Here is a 23,085-nt window from a genome sequence, read left to right as displayed (position 1 = left end):
AATTAGAATAGGAAATTGATATCATTAAGAGGATGGTACGAACTTAGTTGTAATCATGAAATCAGGAAGTTCTTCCCCTTTCTTACAGTTATCTAATCTGATAAGCTAACCAAAATAATCAAAAATAGAAATGATGTTTTCTGAAACTAAAGGTCAGTGAGCAGGTTCAGCTTCTAACTCTTCCAGGAAAGGGAAGAGTTAGAAATTATCTTAAATTTAAGATTTTATGAGAAATCATTTAACTAAAGCCTTACTTAACTTATAGTGTTGATAAGTTACTAGATCAAAACTTTTACTTTTCGACAACTCACCTGTTCGAAACCATGTCTTGGGGAACTAGTTCAAAATGGTGTTCCCTATTTCTTAACGACTCACAATACTCAAACAATTTTTTAAATTATCCTTATTATTTATTATATTATAATTATATTTTATTATTTATTATATTATAATTATATTTTATTATTATTATAATATTATAATTATATTATTTTATTATTGTTATTATTATATTATATTATATTTTTATTAATTCTTTTATTAAAATTATTTCTTTTTCCTTTCTTATTTTATTTTATTGATTATTTTAGTTGTGTATACCGCTTCTAGAATTAACGAAGTTTTCAAACTGAATAAGAATTGAGAGAAATATTTTTGGATCATCCGGAAAATTAAAAAATTATTTTCTTAGTCATTTTCATAATTTCTGAGCACAAAAGAGAATTGCACAATCGATCGGATAGTTAAGAAACTTTCCTAAAAACACCTGTATCTAATGGTGACAACATGGAAGCATTAACATCTTCAGCAGAGCAACGTTTTTGGCAATCTTCAGCGTCTAGAAACTTATTATTTGACGCTTAAAAGAAGAAAATGTTCGGATATTTGCTGAGATAGAAAAAAAACCCAGAAATATATGACCACTGGGAGTAATTCTTTTCTTCAATAATGTTGCTGCTACAACAGAAAACAATGCTGATGGGTTTCCCATACAGAATTAAATAACACGTTTGAACATTTTGCTCGAAATGTCCACCTGAAAAACTACTGTTTCTATCGATTTTTGTTTTTAGATGCAGTCCTTTTTAGAGAACATTGGCGTAGATGAAAGATCATGTAACACCATTATTAAATTACTGGCAATTACACTAATGTTTAATCACTCACACTACCCCAAACAAAGCGAGAGAACGATGGGCACATTTTCCATTAGAAAAACAAAATAATCAGCAAATCGTAGACAATCCATCAAACCGGAACCGATCATTACGTATATTAACACTACCATTAAGTGATTAATCTGAGGGATCTCCCCTCTCTCGCGCAACATAAAGAAGGAATATTAATTAATCAAAAAAAGAGATACCAAGTTGGTACTTTCATTCTCTTGGGAATTTTTATAATTCTTACTACCTTTATATTTAACTAAACTTTCGACTGATATTTGTTTTGATTTATATTTTTGAGAGGGGGAAATATTTTTAAAAAGGATGGTTGTTTAAATTATAAAAAATGAACTGCGTAGTCAGAATTTACATCCACTTTCCATTTAACTGAATCCATATATTCCTGGATCATCACGTGGCCAGCCTACTCTAGGAAACATAATTTGATTCAGGAAAGGATAACTGATTAAAAAACTTGAGACGTTTCGGATTTCTATAACAAAATTCGTCTTCGGGTGTTCATTGTGCGGTACATTAATTCTTTCTTCTGGATGATTTATTCTAAATAATGCCGTGAAAGATCAGCACTGCTACGTAAGTTCTCCAATATTTATTTATTTAAATAAAAATAAACGATCTCTTATATATTAAAGTTATATTATAATATTATTCAAAAAATTTAAAGTTTTAAATAATTTCAATTTATAATAAAGAAAAGTTTGTTTTATAAGTAAAAATTGCAAATTCATTAATATAATAAAGATCTGCATTAATATGGGGGTCCTCCAAGGATAGGCTGTTGGACACTGTGGTTCCTAATTTTCATAAACCACGTCAACGAAGGGATAAAGGGATTGATGTCAACATTTGCAGACGAATTAAAGATTGGGAGAGTCATTAATGATCAGTGCCAAGCAGCGCTCCTTTGGGTTGACTTGAAGGGGCTTCAAGAATGGTCAGAAAAGTAGCGTAGCAGCTATGTTTTTGCTTTTTGAAAGGGTCCAAAGATGGGCAACTCGCATGATATGATCAGCAAAAGGGCAACCATACGAGGAAAGACTACACCAGGCACCTCAGTGGTGCCTATTTGCCAAGGTTCGTTGAGGTTTATAAGGCTGTGAGAGGGGTTAGTAAAATGAAAGGGCGGAATTTTCACTGTTATAAAGAATTCCATAATTAGGGGCCATAAAATCAAATTACAGAAGAAGAGGTTTAAACTACATTGTAGGAAGTTTTTTTTAGTCAGCGAATCATCGGTTACTGGAACAAGTTGCCTCCGCAGGTAGTCGAGGCTGACAGTTTGAATAATTATTCAAACTGTCAGCCACGCCGTTCTCCCCACATTGATTATAATCAATGTGGAGAGGACGGTAAGGGAGACGGGACCCGGCTCCTGTCGAGACATACTTTTGGTGATCTGATCAAGACCCGTATTAATGCCCTCTCCAGAACATCTCGAGGGCGATCTTCGGATCGAAATTGTAAGGCAGGGTGTTTTGCCATCGAGTCTCTGGCTCATGTAGCTCTCCGATGCAATACGTCCCATGGTATTAAGGTGAAAAGACATTATGCTGTGGTGAACTTGGTCAAAAATAGGCTAAGTCAAAAGGGTTGGCTGACGCTTCTAGAATCACGGTATAATACTCTAGAAGGTCTTAGGAAACCAGATCTTCTTTGTGCGAAGGAAGAATCGGGGTACTTGCTGGACGGTCAGGTTGTCTCATTTAACGCTACCCCACGACTATTATAACCAATAATTTAAGTTTGCCGTTGCCTTTACTTATGTTAATATTTCCTTATTCTTCCGTCTTTTAATGCTTTTTTTTTTGTATTGGAACAATAATTAATTGTGAATATGCTATACCAGGGGTGGGCACGCATGAGGTCAATGAGAGCCGAATTCCGGTTTTTCATATATTATAAAGAGTCATACCATAGTTACATAATATTAAATACACAAATTTAAATTAAATTTAATTTAATTATTATGATTGCATATTCTACACAAGTCTTAAGTGCTATGTAAAGTATACATACAGATAAGAAAATATAATTAAGAGAAAGAAAATACAAAATAATTATTTCAAAATTTTAATAATAAAAATCAAATATAATAAAAATGCATTAATAAAAAGTATAACATTTAAAAGACCTTTGGTCAAATCTTTGAAATTTGGCCTAAAATTTGTTAAAGCCGTTCGCAGCAATTCTGTGAGATGATGATTCGTCAACTGTGAACGATATTTCGACTTCACGAACTTCATTGTGGAGTACAAAGATTCACAGCAATATGTTGTACCAAAAATTGAAATTAGACGGCAAGCAGCTTTCTTTAAATGTGGATATTTTGATTCTGGCACGAGTTTCCAAAATTCAATTATAGAAGTAGATTTGTGCTGCATTTGCAATGCCTGATCCTCTTTCATTTCTAATAACTCCAATTCCCCAGCCGCTTTTTCAACAAGTATTATTTCAAAAATTGGAAATCCATCTTCAATAATATTCATTACTTCATCAAGCTCATTTCTAACATCGAACGAAGAATCTAACATTTCTTCCTTCACATTTACGTCCGCAGATACATAGCGGACAAAAACGGCCAATTGTGGAACATCCTGAATGTCTGTAGACTCGTCGAGAGCTAAACTAAATGCTGTACAATTTTTCAAATCACACATCAAACAATTTTCAACATTTTTACTAATTGCACCAATACGACGCTCAGTTGTAGGCGTGACATAGGAACCTGTGCGATCAATTTATGCAGTTTTGTATTATCTGGATCCAAAACTTTAACCACTTCTTCCAAGTTTGTTTAATAAATTCTCCTTCTCCATATGGACGTTTGGCACCAGCAATATTCCAAGCTATCAAAAAACTAGCTTCGTTTGCTCTGTCATCTTCGCGACTAAAAGAAGACAAGAGTCCTTGTTGCTTATGAAGACCAGATTGCAAGGACTTAAGTTTCTCTGTTCGCAATTTTGAATTGAGTGGATATTGAGTTGAAAAGTGGGGATGACTTACTTCGTAATGTCGACGTAAATTGCTTACTTTGTAGTTTGCAATTGTAACTTTACAAATAAGACACAACGACTTTCCATTATTGTCAATAAAAGCAAAATTTTCTACCCATTCTTCTTGAAAGATTCTATTTTCTTTTTTTGATATTTTCTGAGGTCATTTTATCAAAAAAAAAAATCAGTGTAAATGAGCGCGGATTTATTTATAATCAAAATAAAAATAGCAAAATATCTAGACATAAAAAAAAATAAACAACATAAAATCCGTATAACAAAATATTAGTTACTTAGTTAATTTAACAAGATTCAGTGAAAAAAGTTCTGAAATAATAAAAAAAAAACGGATTTAAATTTTCAATGGGAGCCGCACTTAACTGAACGAAGAGCCGCATGCGGCTCTGAGAGCCGCATTTGCCCACCGTTGTGCTATACTAATAATCGGTGATTCGATATATTGTCCATTGCAATAAGTTATTTAAAGGATCTTTCAATGAGGGTATTAACGTAAAAGCCATGTACAATACTTTGAAGTTACAGAAAAAAATATTTACAGTAGAACCCGGATAAGAAGTTTTTCAAGGGACTGGAGATTTAGAACTTCTTAGAAGGGTTTTGACCTTAGGGAATGAAATATTAACTACACAAATAAAAATGAAAAGATACACATACATAAGTTAAAGATGATTTTTAAGTACTATTTCAGAATGTTACTCTGCCAATGGGAAACAAGTTTAAACTGGGGATTTCTAATCGCTTAATATTCTGTTCATTAAACTCGTTATCAAGTTGGAAGGATGAGCTCCTTTGGAGTTTCTACGTACCTTAAAAGGTCACAATTACAATAAGACAGAGAAACAATCCATTAAGCAATCCAGAACTGTTCACAACCATCACAACTTAACGGTAAATGCTTCATGTGGTCGATGTATCCAATTATAGATATCGATGAAAACAATTGCAATATGTCACTTCCATTATATCAAAGTGTTTAAATTAAAAAGGTTTTAGCCCTGAAAGCCTCAGACTACGAAAAATTCCCTAATTGAACAAGTTAGTGTCAAGCATCATTTTATTTCGTAGTAAATCATCCCCCCGAAGTAAGTGAAATGGCATCGTTTATGTTATATCTCATATTGTGAATGCCCTTCAGAACGAGTTGCTTAATATTGAACTACCTTCGACAGTGGATTCTCGAATAGGCACACTTCGCCAATGGATTCTCGGCGGATACCACCACCCAGGGGTATCCACCGAGTTACAGGGGAAAACTTCTTATGGGGGGAATTTCTTATCCAGGTTCTACTGTATTTATTTATTTGTTATTCTGGATGTAGCAGTTGAATATTTCTGTACTAAGCTTCAAAATGTACCCAACAGTTGCAGACATCTTCAAATGGACAAATGCTACGAAATTAATTTTATCTTACCCACAATAACTGTTAAATACATGGAGTTTTGCGCTTGTTCCTGATGGTTGGTTTGGATATTGCACGTGTAAGTGCCTTGCATTTCCATATCGGCCACACGAATGGAAATCTGCGATGGATTCTGATGGGTAGCGTCTACTCTTCCGATCAACACATCTTTGGCAATTGGTCGTCTTCCTGGCCTCCAAACATACACTTCGACACCGTCCTTGTCCCATCGGACAGACTTGACAACTTCGTCGTGGGCAATGACGTACTGGCAGATTAATGTGGCCCCTTCTCCTTGTAGCACGTAATCGGTTCTGTTGCTTTCTGATAGAAGACGGACTTCGGTGACTGTGACTGCAGCGACACCTGAAAAATAAATACAAAATAAAAATTTAATGAAAATCACAAAATGTTACTGTTATTAAATTTTTTTTTAAATGTTTTTCTTTAAACTTTATTTTCGCTACACGCTCCCGAAGTTTAGCACTGGATTCTGAATTACCATCAGTGTGACAGTTTCTATAAAACATATCGAAAGACGAAACATATGAAAGAAATAAAATTCCTAATTAAAGAACAATGGTGGTGTTGTGTTAAATCTAGCCGGAACAGAGTTTTCGTAAACAAAGATGTCTGACTTCTTTTTGGAATTCTGCCAAACATAACAGAGAAGAAATCCTTTTAGTATCGTTGGTGAATGGTACATTAATCGAAGACGCAAGAGAGAGAGAGAGAGAGAAAAGGCAGAATTATTTGTAGGTTTTTCGTTTCTTACCAATCAAACACAAAAAGTTATTAATTTAAACGAAAACGGATTTAATTGTGCTGATATCAAAGGAAGTCTGATGAAGAGTACCGCTCAGCTGATCCATAAGGGATTCCCCCTCATATTTGTGTGAGAAAAAGTAATTATGATATAACTATTAATAGCTACATAATTTAGCACGTCTTGAGAAGAAGAACTAACTATTTACTAATTAATAACTCTTATATGTACTCCTTCTTCGCCTTAGGCATCAGCTAGAAGACGTTGAGCAATTGCCTATTTAAAAATATACAAAAGGATGGCGAAAATGAAGTGAAAAAATAATAGAATCAGCGAAAGAGCGTCCATATTCAGAAAATTAAACAAGGGTCATTTCAAAAATTCCAGAAGCAAGCTGAGGATCTTTAATACACTGTCATCTCGTCCTAAGATACAGTGCAGAGATATGGAATGTCTGAAGACCATTCAAGTGATTTGAAAGATTTAAAAGTACCGTATTTTCTGAGTACAAGACGACACTTGTCTCGGACTAAGACTTGTATCCAAGATTGATTTATCTGTGGATTATTCATCGAAATTTCTCAGTATTAAACAAAATGGTTGAGTGTTCCTGAAACTGGGCATGTGACTGAAGAAGAGGAAGGGGTTTATTGCAAAAATATAGAGACAGAGGACCCTTTTTATTGCTATTCTCTTGACTTAAACAAAGCTTCGGTAAGCCTACTCATTTGGCTATTATCGTAAAACTGAGCGAAGTTTACCTTAAGTTAAGCTTTTTTTCGATTTATAACTTTAAAATTAAGAAGATCTTTGTATTAATGTCGATGAAAAATTAGCTGTTAATCTAGAAAACAGAAAATTTTGAAGAGTTTTCTGAATTGAGTTTATATGCCAAATAAACGATTCTTTTTATTGTTAGTCAGCTGAGTTAAACTGAATAATTTTTACCCATCGGTCATTACAGTTACAGTAAAACCCCCCTAATTCGGATTCTCTATAATTCGGACGTGCCATCTTTTTCATGGATGCATTTTATTCATGAAGAACGGAGGTTTTGTTTCAATGTGAATTTAATGATATAATTCCGAAATTATTTCAGAATAATTTCACAAAGAAGATGCAAATGAAAAGATTAAGACATTTTTATTATTAGATAATGCTCCGGTACATTCTTCTGATAATATTTTATCAAGGGACAATGGCAATAACTTTTTTGACCTCCAAACGCCACAGCCCTTAGCTGATAACGAGGATCTGATTAAGCTGGGGCAGAAATGGGTTAAATTTAGCAAAATTAACGTTGCCCACGATCATCTTGGACATGAGCAATGCGGACTCTTCTCCCATTGCCGATAGTAACCCTAGTTGCCAAGTTTTCAACAAGAAATAAATTCATCCTGCAACTGTATCTATTGTCATCATTTTATGAAAAACACCAAAAATACCAGTGAAGAAAGACAGTCGGTTTTTGATACTAGAACGAAGATATTTGTTTAATTACATTTTTAAAAAAATCTCAGGTAAGCGTGCGTTGAAACAATAAATAAAAATATGGCAAATAGGATTCCACGAAATGAAAATATTAGTTATTCATGAATGCTGGTAAGTTATTTCGACAAGCAATTACGTTGTGAAGCAGCGAGTTTGAATATGCAATTACATTACGTGGGTCTCTGCACTTAGTTCATTAGGGATTACAGAATAGGAATAACATTAGGAAGAACTGTATCAAAGGCAGCAGCTGCTATACTGGATAAAATTGGGTAAAACCCCAATTTAGAACGCACAACAACATTAGAAGTGCTTTTTCTTGTAGCCAAATTCTAAAATAATTGAGTATTACCCATATGATTCGCGTGAAAAATACTTAGAATAAAAGTGTTCAAGATGAAATAAGATTTATCAGTCACCAGATAAACGTAACGTCCGGAAAATTTGGAGTCCCTTAATTTTCTAGTATCTGATAATCCTTAATATTTTTAAATTTAATTTTTAAAATTTTTTCGTAGTTTTTAAATTAGGATTGTCTATAATTACCGTATTTACTCGCGCAGTTGTAGAACGAACTTTTTATGTTGGTTTTGAAGTCCGAACATACGGATGCAACAATTATGCGTAAATTTTCAAAGGACCATAAATACGCTATATGAAGTGCCCCCGTTTTTCAACTATATCAATACAAATATCTTATGGCGCATACTTTTCAGTTCCCGGATATTTTCAAATAAGGCGAAGTTGCAAATCTAGTTACCATGTTTTTCAGCCAATATCAGCAGAAGATACTGATATTGCATGTTGTACAATGATCATTATTCATCTATAAATTGAAGATTATGGATTCTATAAGTTGAACTAAGTTGAAGGTTACATCCTCCAGTGGTACTCAAGTGGAGGATGTTGCCTTTAACTTTAACCAATGTTCTGCTTTTAGTGACCATTCCATTATATATTATTGAACTTGAAGCCAGCGCTAGAAGCAACGAACCTAAATAACTCGCCAACAAGAAGCAGCCTTAATAGCGGACAACAGCGTAGGCCATTCGCTCTTAAAGCTGTCCTAACCAAACTCTCCTCTGGAGAAATGAAACGCGAAGAAATCTGATCTTCTTTATTGATGAAATAATCGCGAAAGTTTGTTTTATTTGGACAAAATACGAATAGAAAGATTGCTCCCTGTTGATACCAGATTCTTTTTTGAACTGTTAGAAGCGATGGTAGAAAAAATATTTATTCAGTCTATAGGGAGGAACGTTGAAATGAATGATAGTAGAAGATGTGCCAACAAATTGTTGCTTTGGGAAACATATTGTTACCACAAAAGAGTGCCGGGAAAATCTGGCAACCGATTCAAGTTGGGTATAAATAAAACTGGCCAAATGTTTTCTAATAAATCTACTACAAAAAAAGTAGTTTATATTCTAGTGAAATATCTTTGTGATTGGCTACTTTTCATATTGAAATCATCACTACCCACAATTCATTTAGTGACTTAACTGCATGAAGATTGACCTAGCATTATTTTCGAGCAAAGGAGTTTTGTTTATAAATTTCTTGGAACAATAAACATTCGATGGTTTTTATTGATTTAATTAGTGGAAGGGACACACAGTCATGTGACCAACTGAGGTCATGTATGTTTTGTTAAATCGCCATGGATATCGATGAACCTGTTAACCTAGGGTCCTTATTGGCTCAGTAGAAAACATGTCAAACCATTTGCAGTGCATCTGACGAATCCTCCAAGAAATCTTTCTTTCAGGCAGCAAATGCCTTCCGTTCTATTTATTTCTTCTTGTAGGTTTACCAAAAAAAGTCCTCGTGGACCAGGAGCATGACCAAATTGCTCAAGATGCGATGTGTGGAGGTCTGTTGTCGAAGTTCATAGACAGCAAGATAGTGAGTAAAACATGGAAGACCTACATTGGCAAGACACGTTGCCGAGTCCATTATAGCAAAGTATGGTGACACTGTGCTGAAGAAGGAGCTTCATTATCGAGCATGGATACTTCGTTTACATCTAAAAATTGTTTTCGGATGACTGTGACGGATGCATGGTGTTTGTTAGGATTACCCTGTCATATGTAACGATGTTCATTCGAATATATGTTGAAAGATTCGTCGATCGCCATAACTCCTATGCCTGAGCAGATTAAGATTCAAAAATGAGAATGAGAAAATGTCGTATTAAAATTTTTTTTCACTGTCAAAGAACTTAATGAATCCATATTCATGAAGGATGGTGACCCACTCTTCACATTTCGCGCTAACACACCATGCGAATCTAAAAATTACTTTTCTGGAAAGTGGACAGACGTCGGGCAAACAGTCCAACTTTGTGGAGTCGCCTGGCCACAGTAAACCGCGATATCCTGTGTCCTATACTCCTGTGCAGCTGGTTTGCAATGGATCCCGCTGTCTGGTGTTCGTCCCCTCTTGGCCTGTAGGAGTATACAGCGGTCATCATTGGGCGTTGTTTTTCGTGACGACCACCACTGGTCCTTCGAACAGCTGTACCTGTCGTTCTGAAGGTCGACCACGCACGTGAGACGATGTTGTGGGCGATACCGAACTCTGCAGCCACACTCCTCGCACTTCGACCTTCCCAATTATTCTACCCCGGGTAAAGTCATCCAGATGTTGTCCTGGCCACTTCGTTGTCTGTAGCACTGTATGAAACCAGTCGAACGTCTGTAACAATTGTGCTCACCATTCGGTAATTTGCACTTAACTGCTGAACTGCTGCTTTTATCTGTTCATGTGAGCCCTCTCATCACGATTCAAATTTTTGCATCTGCACCAGCTTTCTACTGAACGGCCACAGTTATGCAAATCGCCACAGGCTGTTTCGTTTGATTTTGTGGTTGTAACCTTTAGAAATAGTGTTGGTCTTTAAGTTTTGCACACCAGTGTCATAAGCCACGGTACTGACACGGATGCCAAAATAACATTAGGGAGTTAAATCCTCTATATTCAAATACTTTATGTGATCTTATATTAGAAGATTATAATGGGCAAATCAGAATAAAATTCCCTGATTCGTAGAAGAGCAGCTATATCTGCAAGAATTTTCATTCTTAGCTTTTAGAATTAAGAGTAAATCTAAATCTGCATATATTTCTACCTCCTACGACGAAAGGCACGCTTCCCAGGTAATCGTGAAGAAATATGCCGAATTCTTCGAGGATTTCAAAACTTGCATGTTAGAACGCGATGGCCTATTTCCTCAGACAGAGACATTACCAAGAATTACGAGAAAGGCTAATATATTTTCTCGTATTAGCACTCCTAAATATACAAGAAGAGTTAACACTGCCTGTAAATAGCTGATGTCAAGATTATAACAAGTTGCGATCATTTTACGAAACTGACAGTTATTATCGAAGAGAGGACAGATTGCACTCTCCCATCAGGACAATCTACCTTTCACAAAACCAGATTGTGTTGTGCATTTAACAGTCTGTTTGCTCCACATCAAATTTATTGGGTCCCACGTTCAGGAAGCGCAGTAAATGAACGGAAATTACACGCAAGTAAAAAAAAAACGCTATCTCAAGGTTAGGGCCGTCAAACGTTTCAGTATTTTTAAAGTTAGAAGTTCGGATAAAAACGGAAAATTGAGCGAAAAGTCCCTTCCTTTCGTTTGACTTCATTACGTGCTTATTACAAACCCCGATTGTTTTCCCCAGCTGAGACTACACTGCATATTCGCTGGAGAACTCGGGCAGTCTATGACACAGCTGACATTTTAATTGTTTCCAAGAGATACTTCCCCCCAACCCCCTTCCCTCTCCGCAATTCGTGCCGCTGTGCGGTCCTAATTGTCGTGCATCGTAGACACACGTTTATTAATACCCCAATCCTCATTCTGTTTCGTCCGTATCCGCAAGTTATTAAAGCCCCGACATCTCAAGAGGCTTGGGATCTGAACTCCAATTAGAGGACCACGGTGAGAGGAGAGTAATTTGGTCTGATGAACGAGCAAGTCGACGTCACCGCCGATATAGTCCGTGAATGACAGAAACATTAAAGGGGGAGGGGGGGGAAAGGGTTCTTACAGTAGCGAGTTATAAATTTCCTTAACGAACAAATGTGATTATGAAGTGAATGTTTCACCTATCATCTCATCAAGCGAAATTAAAGAAGGGGAAAAATTCCTGATGGGGGGACAACAAGATAAAAGAAGCCATGTCGCGGACTTCTATTCTAAAACAAGAGCGTTAAGATTTAAATGAGGTGTCTTCTTCTCTGAAGAAGTAACACGCAGATGTGATACGAGTTGAGATGTGGAGTTTACGATTGGGTTGCGTCTGACATAAAGCTAGCGGTCTATGATTAATTTAAGATGTTAACGTTGTCAAGAAGTCTCGCACAAATCCAGGCACACACTGCTCTTGGGAGTTTCATCAGCGCTTAAATCAGATTTAACATCTTACATTACGTGAACAAGAGGAATGAGTTCAGAAGGGGAAAAAAGTCATAAAGCAGCGTGTGCAGTTTTTTTTGAAATATTTTCCGTTTTAATTCGTCTTAGTCATGAAAAATACTCACTAGGATTTCTTGCGCACGTACACTGTATTGCCAAAAGTAACCAAACACCTATTATGGTGTAGAATTAAAGTAGCCTTTGTCTTTAATTATACATCATATTCTCACTGATAGAATTCGACCCATTTCTTTTTTGGCCCATTCCTCCTTCAACACAATGGCCAAGTCAGTTATTGATTGGAGTCGAGTTGTAGTTCATCAGAAAGGTGTTCAATGCAATTAGGCCAATGAAGTTTTTGCATGGGTCTTCAAACCAAGTCGCTACAGATTGTGCAGTATGATATGGCGTATTGTCATGGGGAAATGGAAAACCCTTCATAAAATTCTGGCCTTGTACTAATATCAGTTCCTAAGGGGCCCCCCTCCTCTCGAACACGATGAGACACTGATTTGAGCATCTATGAATTTCTTTTGGTTAATTTCTACGGTATTTTTCAACGTGCGTAGTTAAAACTACAGATCTCTTGGATTACATTCTTCCGTTGAACTCAGCCTGGAGAAATCTGCTTCAGTCCTAGGGTATCATATTCAAAATTTAGGGACCATAAAAAAATCACTAGCATAAAGCTATCAGTTCTAAATTTTTAAATACCATGTACAGTATTATGCTTATTTATCTACTGCACGAAGGGTCCCAAAATTAAAATAATTCCAAATAATCTAGGGCCACAAAACTGCGCCCGGTCCTAGACCCCGAGAGCGCTTAAATGAGATCAGCAATGTTGAGAGCGCTCTGAAATCCTTTCTGCCTAACAGATTTCAGGCATATTCTACTGGAATGTTGCATTTTTAATCGTTTTTTTTAATCCCGATACCCGAATTGTATGTTGTAACGTTTTTTACGGGATCAGAGTACTGGTTTTTCTGCGTTTGTCCCTTAACTTTTGAGTAGTACTGTTGTTTTGTTCAGAACATTTTTCACTCATTTTATTCAGGAATATCGAGGTCGTGCTTTTTTGATGTACGCATTTGATTGCTTAAATACATTTTCCATGTCAAGCGAGCTACGTTATTCTAAAAATTCTGTCTTGAATGGATCACTAAAATTTTCCACGTTAGAAGTGTTACTGGATATCTCAGCAAATATGACAACTCATATTCGCGAGACCGGTGCCGAGATCAAATATCAGGTACTTCATCCAGCTTCAAGTTTTCTACTCGACCTCTCTTTACACTAAAATTCGACTTGTTAAAATACGACGCGGGTTTAAATTTTCTGCAGCTACCACACTTCAGCTACTATTAAAGCTCTTGCACTAACAGCCTGTCTTTTTGAACAGAATGAGGGAGAAATCGCTATAAATAGCGACAAATTCTAATGAAACTTGAGAATACATACTCCACTGAGCTGCAAACATCTATGGATTCTAATGAGAAAATTGATAAGATGTACACAAGGTCCTTGGCTAACGTTCCCATAGGCTAAATCCTGCTGCAAGATGGAGGCACGCAGAGTTGTTCTTCGTATTCATTACAGCCTGCGTCAGAACGCATTTCAAAATCACACACCTGTTCAATTTGAGATCTCCATATGAGATTAATCTTTAAATAAATAAATCTTTATTTCCGAAGATATACATATTAAGAGCGAAGTACATATATGAAGGCAAATTTCCCACATAAGAGTGCAATAATATCATAATAATAAGAGAGGCAATGATTAAGAGTTCAATCCAGGGACATTTAGATAGAAATGACATTCTGAAGGACAAACAACACGGTTTTGGAAAATTTTTAATCGTTTACTCGTGAGCTAGATGCAGGGAACAATTTTGAGTTTATTTGGATTTAAGCAAGACTCAGTCACTCATGAGAAGTCACGGGTATAAGCTGGAACATGTTGGGATTGGTTGTAAGATTATCAACTGGTGGTTTCAGGGCAGAAGACAAGGGTTTTGATTAATAGATATTCTTCAGGTTGGTATGACATTAGAAGTGGGGTCCCTAAGGATCGCTTCTTGGATCAGTTGTTTCTGATTTTCATAAACGATATCAACGAAATGATAAAGGGCGTAATGTCAAAATTTGCAGGCGGCTTAAAGATTGGGAGAGTCTTTACAGTGCCAAACAGCGTTTCTTCAGAATGATTTGAACATGCTTCAAAAATAGATGGAAAAGTGGAAGCTATGTTTTAATGCAGTAAAGTGCAAGATCTTACACTTGGGGAACAGCAACCCCAAAATAACTCACACAGTTGGCGGGACTTAATTAAAAACAGTACAGTAGGAAAGGGATCTTGGAGAATGATATGAAGGCCAGGAAAGCCCATGGTGTCCTATTAATGATTAATCGATCTATAGTCTCTAGAGATATGAAGGTTATAATCCCACTATATAAGGCAATTGTAAGACAACATTTCGAATACTGTGTTCAAGTATGGAGACCTCATCTGAAAAAAAAAAAGACACTGAGCTTCTTGAAATGGTCCAAAGACAGGCACCTCGAATAGTGCGATCGGTAGAAGGTCGACCGTATGAGGAAGGGCTCCGATTCTGTGGGCTACAGAGCTTGGCAACCAGGCACTTCAGAGGTGACCTGATTGAGGTTTATAAGGCTCTGAGAGGGATTAGTAAAATGAATGAAGGTGGAATTCTGTTATAAAGAATTCCAGAGCTAGAGACCATACATTCAAATTACAGGGGAAGAGGTTTAGCTTAGATTGTAGGAAGCTTTCTTTTAGCCAGCGAGTTGTTGATGGCTAGAATAAGTCATCTCCGCTGGTAGTTGAGGCTGACAGCTTGAGGAAATTCAAAGGTCAACAAGATAGTTACCTACGTGAGGAGGAAAGCAAATAATTTGTATGTCTTATCTACTTTTTTTTTCTTTGGCCGGTGCACTATATGATTAATGACAATACTAATAATGGAAGGGTACTAAAGGATATAATTTCTATGTTCTGTATGATAAATGGGTTATTTCCATCTAACCATTTTGTTTTATTCTATAGAACTTACTTAAAAAAAAATCCACTTTGGGCAAAATCTCCGAAAAGAAAAACTTATCTAAATATTATTATTAAAAAAACTGGGTCAAGGAACTCTCTTACTGTTTTAGTAGTAGTAGTGGCATGTGATGCAAGAAAGCAAGTGTATGAGCTTATGCAGCATCAGCCAAAAAAAAAAAAAAAATTACACCATTCCCTCCAAATGCCTGTCCAGTTCCTCCTTAAATTTATTTAACCTATCAACTTCCACGACAGATATAAGTTTGTTCCAGCAATTACCCACCCGCTGGCTAAAGGCAAATTTCCGCACATCTATTCTACATCTGTCTTTTCTTAATTTGAATTTATGCCCCCTTAGGTTCGTAATCTGAACAAGTAGAAGGATCCCATCAGAATTCAGCGTGCTCAACCCATTCAAGGCCTTATATACCTCAATCAGATCACCACGCAGGTGCCTAGTCTCCAGCCACTGCAATTTGCAGAACTTAAGCCTCTCTTGGTAAGAGGATCCCTTCATTCCCCTCATCAATCTTGTTGCCCTTCTCTGTACACGCTCGAGTAAATCTACATCCCTCCTAAAACGAGGCCTCCAGACCTGTACGCAGTACTCAAGGCGTGGCCTGACCATTGCCTTATACAGAGGGACAATCACCTCCTTCTCCCTGCTAGCAAAATTCCTATATATCATTGACAAAACCCCATGACCTGCCCTGGCAGCCTGTCTGCTTTGCTCAGAAAACTTCATATCTGACTGCACAATTACTCCCAGGTCTTTTTCATTTTCTACCACCTTAAGTGTAGTACCACACAGTTGGTACGTTTCTCTGGGGTTACTTCTACCCAAATGCAGTACTTTGCATTTGTCAAGGTTAAACTTCATTTGCCACTTCTTAGCCAATCTGCCCAAATTATCTAGATCCTGTTGCAGTAGCACACTGCCATTACTGTCATTAACAACCCTGCCAACCTTTGTATCATCTGCAAACTTCGACATTAAGCCTGATATACCTTCATCAATATCATTGATAAATATACAAAACAACAGTGGACCCAACACCGAACCCTGTGGGACTCCACTAATAACATTAGTCCAAGAAGAGCAGCACCCATTGATTACCACCCTTTTGTCTTCTCCCACTCAACCATCCTTTTATCCATTGTAGCAACTTACCCTTAATACCATTCTGCTCCAATTTGTACAATAGTCTTCCATGCGCAACAGTGTCAAAAGCTTTCCTGAAATCCAAATATATGATATCAAACTTATTTTTTGCATCCAGTTCCTTTGTAACCACATCATAATATCGCATCAAATTTTTCAGACAAGACTTTCCCTTAACAAACCCATGCTGTCTGAATTATTGCTGCAGTCTTGTCTAGATGATCCTGGAATGCATCTTTAACCAGCGACTCCATTATTTTACCCGGAACAGAAGTTAAACTAACTGGTCTGTAATTACTCGTGTCACCCTTCGATCCCCCTTTGTGAATTGGGTATACATTTTCACATCTCCAGTCCGTGGGAACCTCCCCTGAGTCCAAGGATGCTCTCATAATTATGGCTAAGGGCTTGCTTAGTTGCTTTGCCGTCTCCTTTAATATAACTGGATAGATCCCATCCACCCCAGGTGCTTTTCTTATGTTTAACTTCAACAATTGCTCCTCCACTTTGGTCTCAGTTATTACAAAATCATTAAGTATTATCCTGCTACAATTTGATAACCTTCTGCCATTTTCAAACCTTAATAACTCCTCATGTGTGAATGTAGATGCAAAATACTCATTCAGTTTGTTTGCTATCTGAGAAGGATCATCAACAGTCGAACTATCGATGTCAAGTGGACCAATCAGATTCATTTGATTCATTCTTACAGATATTCAGGATATTATTATTTTCAGATATAATGTATACGAAAATAATTTGACTCAAAATATCGCTTAAAAAACAGAAATACAGCTGATTAGAAATTATATTCCAAATCATTTTCGAATAGAAAATGTCACGTAATTATTTTGATTCAAATCTATTGAACGCTCCATAAAAGTGTGTTAATTTTCAAAATATTGAAGAATATAAAGATTATATCGATTGGTTATTCGAACTTGGGAATACTAAATCAAAATTATCTAAATGCATCGATGATAAATTATGTAGCACCGAGAGTCTGCTTAAAAACTTTATATTGATTTTAATATTCATTAACTTCGGCGAATATGTTGTACGATAATTTATCACTCAGCGAAAAATCAGACTCATCAGATACAGAATTAAAGAAGCCTATCGATGATAAATTACTAAAACAGAAAGGAAAAGGTCATTTAGGAATTAGATGAAGAATTTATAGCTGTAATGCCTTTTCTATATTACTGGAAGAGAATGCTTTTTCTATATTACTGTTATCTTCTCTATTTCAGAATAAAATAAAGTTATGAAAGTCTACAGTTCCTTTGACAATCACACTATGGTAAAATGCTTCATCTGGATGTTAACCAAAATTGTAAAAAAGAAACAAAAAAAAAATATAAATGAATAAAAAATACGAAACATGCTGTTTGTTCAATAGCAGAAAATTTTAAGCCTCTTATACGGTTCGCTATTTACGTATACGATGCAAAAGAAACGAAGAACTAAATATTCTAAATAATAAAAACCAAAAAGGAAAAAAATATATTATAAATTTATTTAAGTAAAATAAAAGCTTCAATTCTTAATTCATTACTTAATTTCTCATTTTAATAACTATTAAATGAAAATTTACTTAGGCACCTTTTTCTATTTTACTAAGATTTTTGAAATTTAAGTGGAATGGGAATTTGAAATTCGAAAACAAAATCCTTGTCTTTTAGTTTTAAATGTAATTACACCTTAAATAAATCCCTCATCAAAATATTATGATCACTGCCACTGTGGCTCTTTTACGTGCAGGGTGGCTGCTGATAATCAGATGAAGAGTATGGCTCTCTCTCTCTTGTTTCCTCTCGAACATGCTGCTGCAGAAAACATCACTCCACAAAAGTTCTGCTACTGTATCAGTGACCAACCAACAAGTTCTAGTTATGGTTGGAAACTTAAACTTCCTTGATGACAAGACATTATAATTTGCTGGACCACTTTATTTGTCTATATGGTTGGTCATTATACTCTTCGTTGTTCATTATACAAGTAATGTTTGTATGAAATTTTCAATAACCTTCGGGTTATCCATTTTAGGAGAGGTTTTTACCAGATACGCACACACTAAATGAAATGTAAAAATATAGAGCAGTATGTCTGTAATTTATAAAATAAAAAATAAATTTGCTGTTTATATTTCGGGACGACCACATAAGGTCAGAGGAGTTTATGGGCTACATACTCCAACAATGAACAAGTTAGGAAATGAAAATGTTGTTTTATATCAAAATTAGATCTGAAACCACCCCAGGATCCAAGCAAGACATTTTGAATATTGAGATCTTGCTGTTGAGTCGATTCGACTTTTCCTTCTGGAATAATGTCTGAAACATGTTTTCATTTTCATTAATGTATATACGAGGGGTGATCGTTTAATTCGAGGACTGGTACAAGGTCATATCTTAATTGTCATCATCTGAATCTTCTGTGGATTTCTTCTTCTCGAAATAACTTCTTCTTCTCTTGAACTTTACACACTCCCTTCTTAGTTTCATTGAAAAGTTGGACAGTTGATAATAGATCTCAAAGGAAATTGGTCTTGCAGCGAGGGAAATGATCAGGCAAGCAAAGAATCAAACTGGATTAAGAGAACTATCGTTTACGTTTTCTTTGCTCTGCCAAACACAAGAGTAGATTCTAATAAAGTGACGATACCACACCACAGAATGGAGCTGTTAACGGTTCCTAAATCTAGCGTAAAACACGAACATATAATTAATTAAGCGGGTCGTTGACATTTTCGAGACTGTGTTGAGCAACAAATTTATTAATAAAGGGCATGCGATACTGATAATGAATGGTGTGATTAACATCAACTATGTTAATTACCATTGACCTATCCTCTTAAAACACTTCATTATCTGCCTACGAAACGACCATAAAAGAGGCAGGTTCTTTATTATGCAAGCAAGGTCTCCTTTTTGGAGACGAGTGGGCTCATTGTGTTCTCTAAGAACAGCGCCTGATTTGATTACTCAGAGTGGAGTATTCATTAAGTTGAAACGTTTTTTGTTTACAAATAATTGCAATATTACTCCTTGCAGTGTGATAATTTTGGGAATGAACATCACAAAACTAGCCAGATGAGAAAGAACTTTCTGAAATGCATCCAGTGATCATTCTCGCCTCTAAACAAAATGAAATGTCATCTGCACTTTGTGGAATTGAGTTTTTCTATTGATGTCACAATATCTCTTCCTCAGAGCAGCAGTCGATACCAATAAAATTACCAAGATAAAATTTTACACTTTAACTTCGTACCACATATTGTTCTTTATTATGTATCAGGCCTTTTTCTAAGAAGCTGTTGTTGTTTTATTGTTTTATGAGCATCAGCGACTAAGGTCATATTGTTCTGCGTGTACTGTCTACAAATTGCCCGTGTTCTGTGGTCGATTTTCTGTTTGCTGGACGAAAAATCCGATTTTTCTAAGACGCTTATTCTAGGAGGGACTTTGAAGAATATCGTAAAGGGTTGATGGTAAATTACGATAATAAATTAAAGGCTGAAAACAGAGGCTCACATTAAGAGAGAAACTAATCTTATGGCCAATGAAGAGGGTCTCAAAAAATAGTTTTTTTGGAACAGTCCCTCCAAAAAGGGTCCCCCAAAAGATTCGCAAGCGCTGGAAAAGCGCATATAGTGGAGATCATGGCTAGAGTTACTATATAACTATGACCACTGTTCTTAGCAACATATAGAAAAAAATTAGATTTCAATTTCGTGGTTCGGAGATGAGTATTACTTTCTAAGGATAGAAAGGACGGACTTCTATGATATTTTTTTTTCATTGTGGGCAGGTTAGACCGCAATTAATAAAAAAAAAAAAATGATCTCGTGGGTAGCACACTTGGTATAATCATCGTCCTCCTCACACCGGTTGAAAAGTACCCAAGTTCAAATTCTATCAGTGACACGAGGAATATTTATGGGCATTTTTCACAAATTGACTGAGTTAATCGGTCTCAGGCGAAGGCAGCACGGTTTTTGGTCCCACAGGTAAACAAAATTACCAGAGATTATACAATTTATAGGCGATTATACCAACTGTGCTACCTACGAGGTAGCAGAGTTGGTACACTGGTGTGCAAAATTTAAGGACCAGTCAGATTTTCACCTGTAGCTTCTCATAGGAGTGGCCTGGATATGGGAAAAACATACCAAAGAAACCTCGTGAGGTACAGAAATGATGAAGGAAACAACACCGACACAACAACGGAAACAAAACGTTAAAGAGGGACTTTATTAAAAAATGGCAACATAACACTGGCTGTCATGATACAGATGCATCACTGCCAAAGATGGAACAAAGCGAAGAGGTGGTCCTCAGTAGGAGATATGGCCACCCCTAATGTCGATGCAGGCTTTGCGGCGCCTCCGTAGCCAGGTGGGCAGGAGCAGCAGTGCGTAGCACACGCTTCTTGATTAGATCGGGGTTCGAGCCCGTGACCACCAAATACGAAGGATGCGGAAAGGTCAGGGAATGATCCCCGGAGCAATATGGGCTTAGTTGCTAATGCTCCTAAAAACCAAAACAACAACAGCAACAACAGGATTTGCACCCACCGCCTGTCCATATTAGAACAATGTTGTTGATAAGTCCTTGCGGTAACATTGTCCATTCCTCTGTCAGCGCAATCTTCAGCTGTGAACATTTTTTGGTGGGTGTGGACGTCTCTCTAGAGCGTCTCATATATGTTCGATTGGATTTAGATTGGTAGAACGGGCAGGTCAAACCGTACGAACAATGTCCTCACTTTCCAAAAGCATATCAACAGCTGCAGTGCGATGGGGTGTGGTGTTATCATCCATAAACACAAACTCGGAGCCAGTGGCACCTCGGGACAGACGCAGATGGGGAAGGATTACCTCAGTACAGTAGCGTACACCGGTTACAGTACCGCCTTCCAGTATCTGGAGTTGTGTACGTCCATCCAAGATAACGCCTCCCCAGACGAGAACACCTCGACCGCCATATCGATCCCTTTCAGTGATGCTTGCGGGGTGATACCGTGTACCAACCTCTCGCCAGATTAGCTGACGTCCAGAATCGCTGCTCAGACTGATTCTACTCTCATCAGTAAAGAGTACCTTAAGTAAAGATTTTGTGGTTGTAATCTTTAGAAATAGTGTTGGTCCTTAAGTTTTGCACACCAGTGTATAATCATCGTCCTCCCCCCACCTGGTGGAAAACATCTGAGTTCTAATCTCTTCAAAGACGAGAGGAATTTTTTGTGGGGCTTTTACATAGAATGCTATTTTCCCTCGCAAACTCGGGTTCCCATCCCCCGATAATTGAGCGGGGGGCCAATTATCGGGGGGGGGGGGGAGAATTTGATTCTTCCTTAGTTATCCAGCTCACATAATTAGGGAGAAATAAAGAATAATCCTTCTGAAAATAGAAATTCTGGTATATGCTGCAAAATCAGAGTATATTTTATTAACAAAATAGACAATTTTATTTTCGCAAAAAATGTACTTATTCTGGATTTAAGATTTTTAAACAATATTTCCAACAATATTAGAACGCAAGAAATTAATTAAATAAAGACAGGGTAAGCCGAATATATCCTTCCCCCATCCTTCCTTAATAATGCCAATGTTTAAGTCAAAGAACAAATAACTATATATATATATAAATTGCTTTATGTTTTGCTGAACTCATCTATTTATTTTTTTTGTCTATTTTCACTTATTTATAATTACAATTTTTTGAATCAACCATCGAAAGAAATTACGCACTTAGTGACGTATAAATGACGTGTTAATGACGTATCTCATTAATCATGGCATCCATATTTTTGAAAACTGACCAATTGTTAACTGCTTTGTAAGGCTAACTTTTCACAAATAATTTGTGTTAAAATTCTCACACAGAGAGACTGTTAAGACATTTATATGTCCTACGAGTCAAAATAAATAAAAAAACTTCGTTGAAATTATTTGTATCTTTAGTACTGCGTTTTCTACTCAATATAAAAGAAACTAAGTGTACGAAAGATTCTATTAATACAAAGAAAGTAAGATATTTTACTTTATGAAGCTTACTGAGATGATTGACAAACAAATTATAATTTGCATTTCGAATTGAAATAATATGTCATTTTGATTAAATCTGAAAGCTTAGAAAGAAATTAGATGTGTTTCAACAATATTTTCGCTAACGCACAATTACTTTAATAAAACTGAGCAAAAATGATACATTCTGTATTTCTCTTAAGCTAATGCACAGCGTACAAACTTTGTTACCGCGCTATTAATTACCATTTATAATCCCACTTTTAATTCCCACAGCAACATAGGCTTCGCAATGCGCGACTTATTTTTGTATTCGAGAAAGAAAGAAAGAAAGAAATCTAGGCTTATGAGCTATTCTTTCCAACAAAAACCAAACAGCTAAAATGAATTAAAAGTTGACCAATCAAATGGGATATGTGAATTTACAACGAACAAAGCTGTTATTTTACCTTTTTCTCTGTGTGTTTTTTCTAGTAAAGTTATTAATACTCTTTGAAAGGTTTCTTTTTATTTATTTATTTATTAGGAAGCATAAA

The 23,085-nt window shown here is 36.3% G+C and overlaps 1 protein-coding gene across 1 annotated transcript in view; it reads right to left on the bottom strand.

Moving 5' to 3' along the window:
* The window catches only part of LOC150075217 (uncharacterized), a 187,757-nt gene that overhangs the window by 39,667 nt on the left and 125,005 nt on the right, over positions 1 to 23,085 (bottom strand). Inside the window, exon 2 of the mRNA XM_090388773.1 lies at positions 5,614 to 5,967. Within this exon, the coding sequence (XP_090244899.1) occupies positions 5,614 to 5,967 (354 nt within the window). The remainder of the gene's footprint in view (positions 1 to 5,613; positions 5,968 to 23,085) is intronic.

Source organism: Mastigoproctus giganteus, chromosome 14 (genome assembly GCF_048544385.1).
Source record: "Mastigoproctus giganteus isolate SK-2022 chromosome 14, ASM4854438v1, whole genome shotgun sequence".
Lineage (NCBI taxonomy): Eukaryota > Metazoa > Arthropoda > Arachnida > Uropygi > Thelyphonidae > Mastigoproctus > Mastigoproctus giganteus.
The sequence above is the reverse complement of the archived record's forward strand: the minus strand, read 5'-3'. Positions and strand labels throughout refer to the sequence as shown.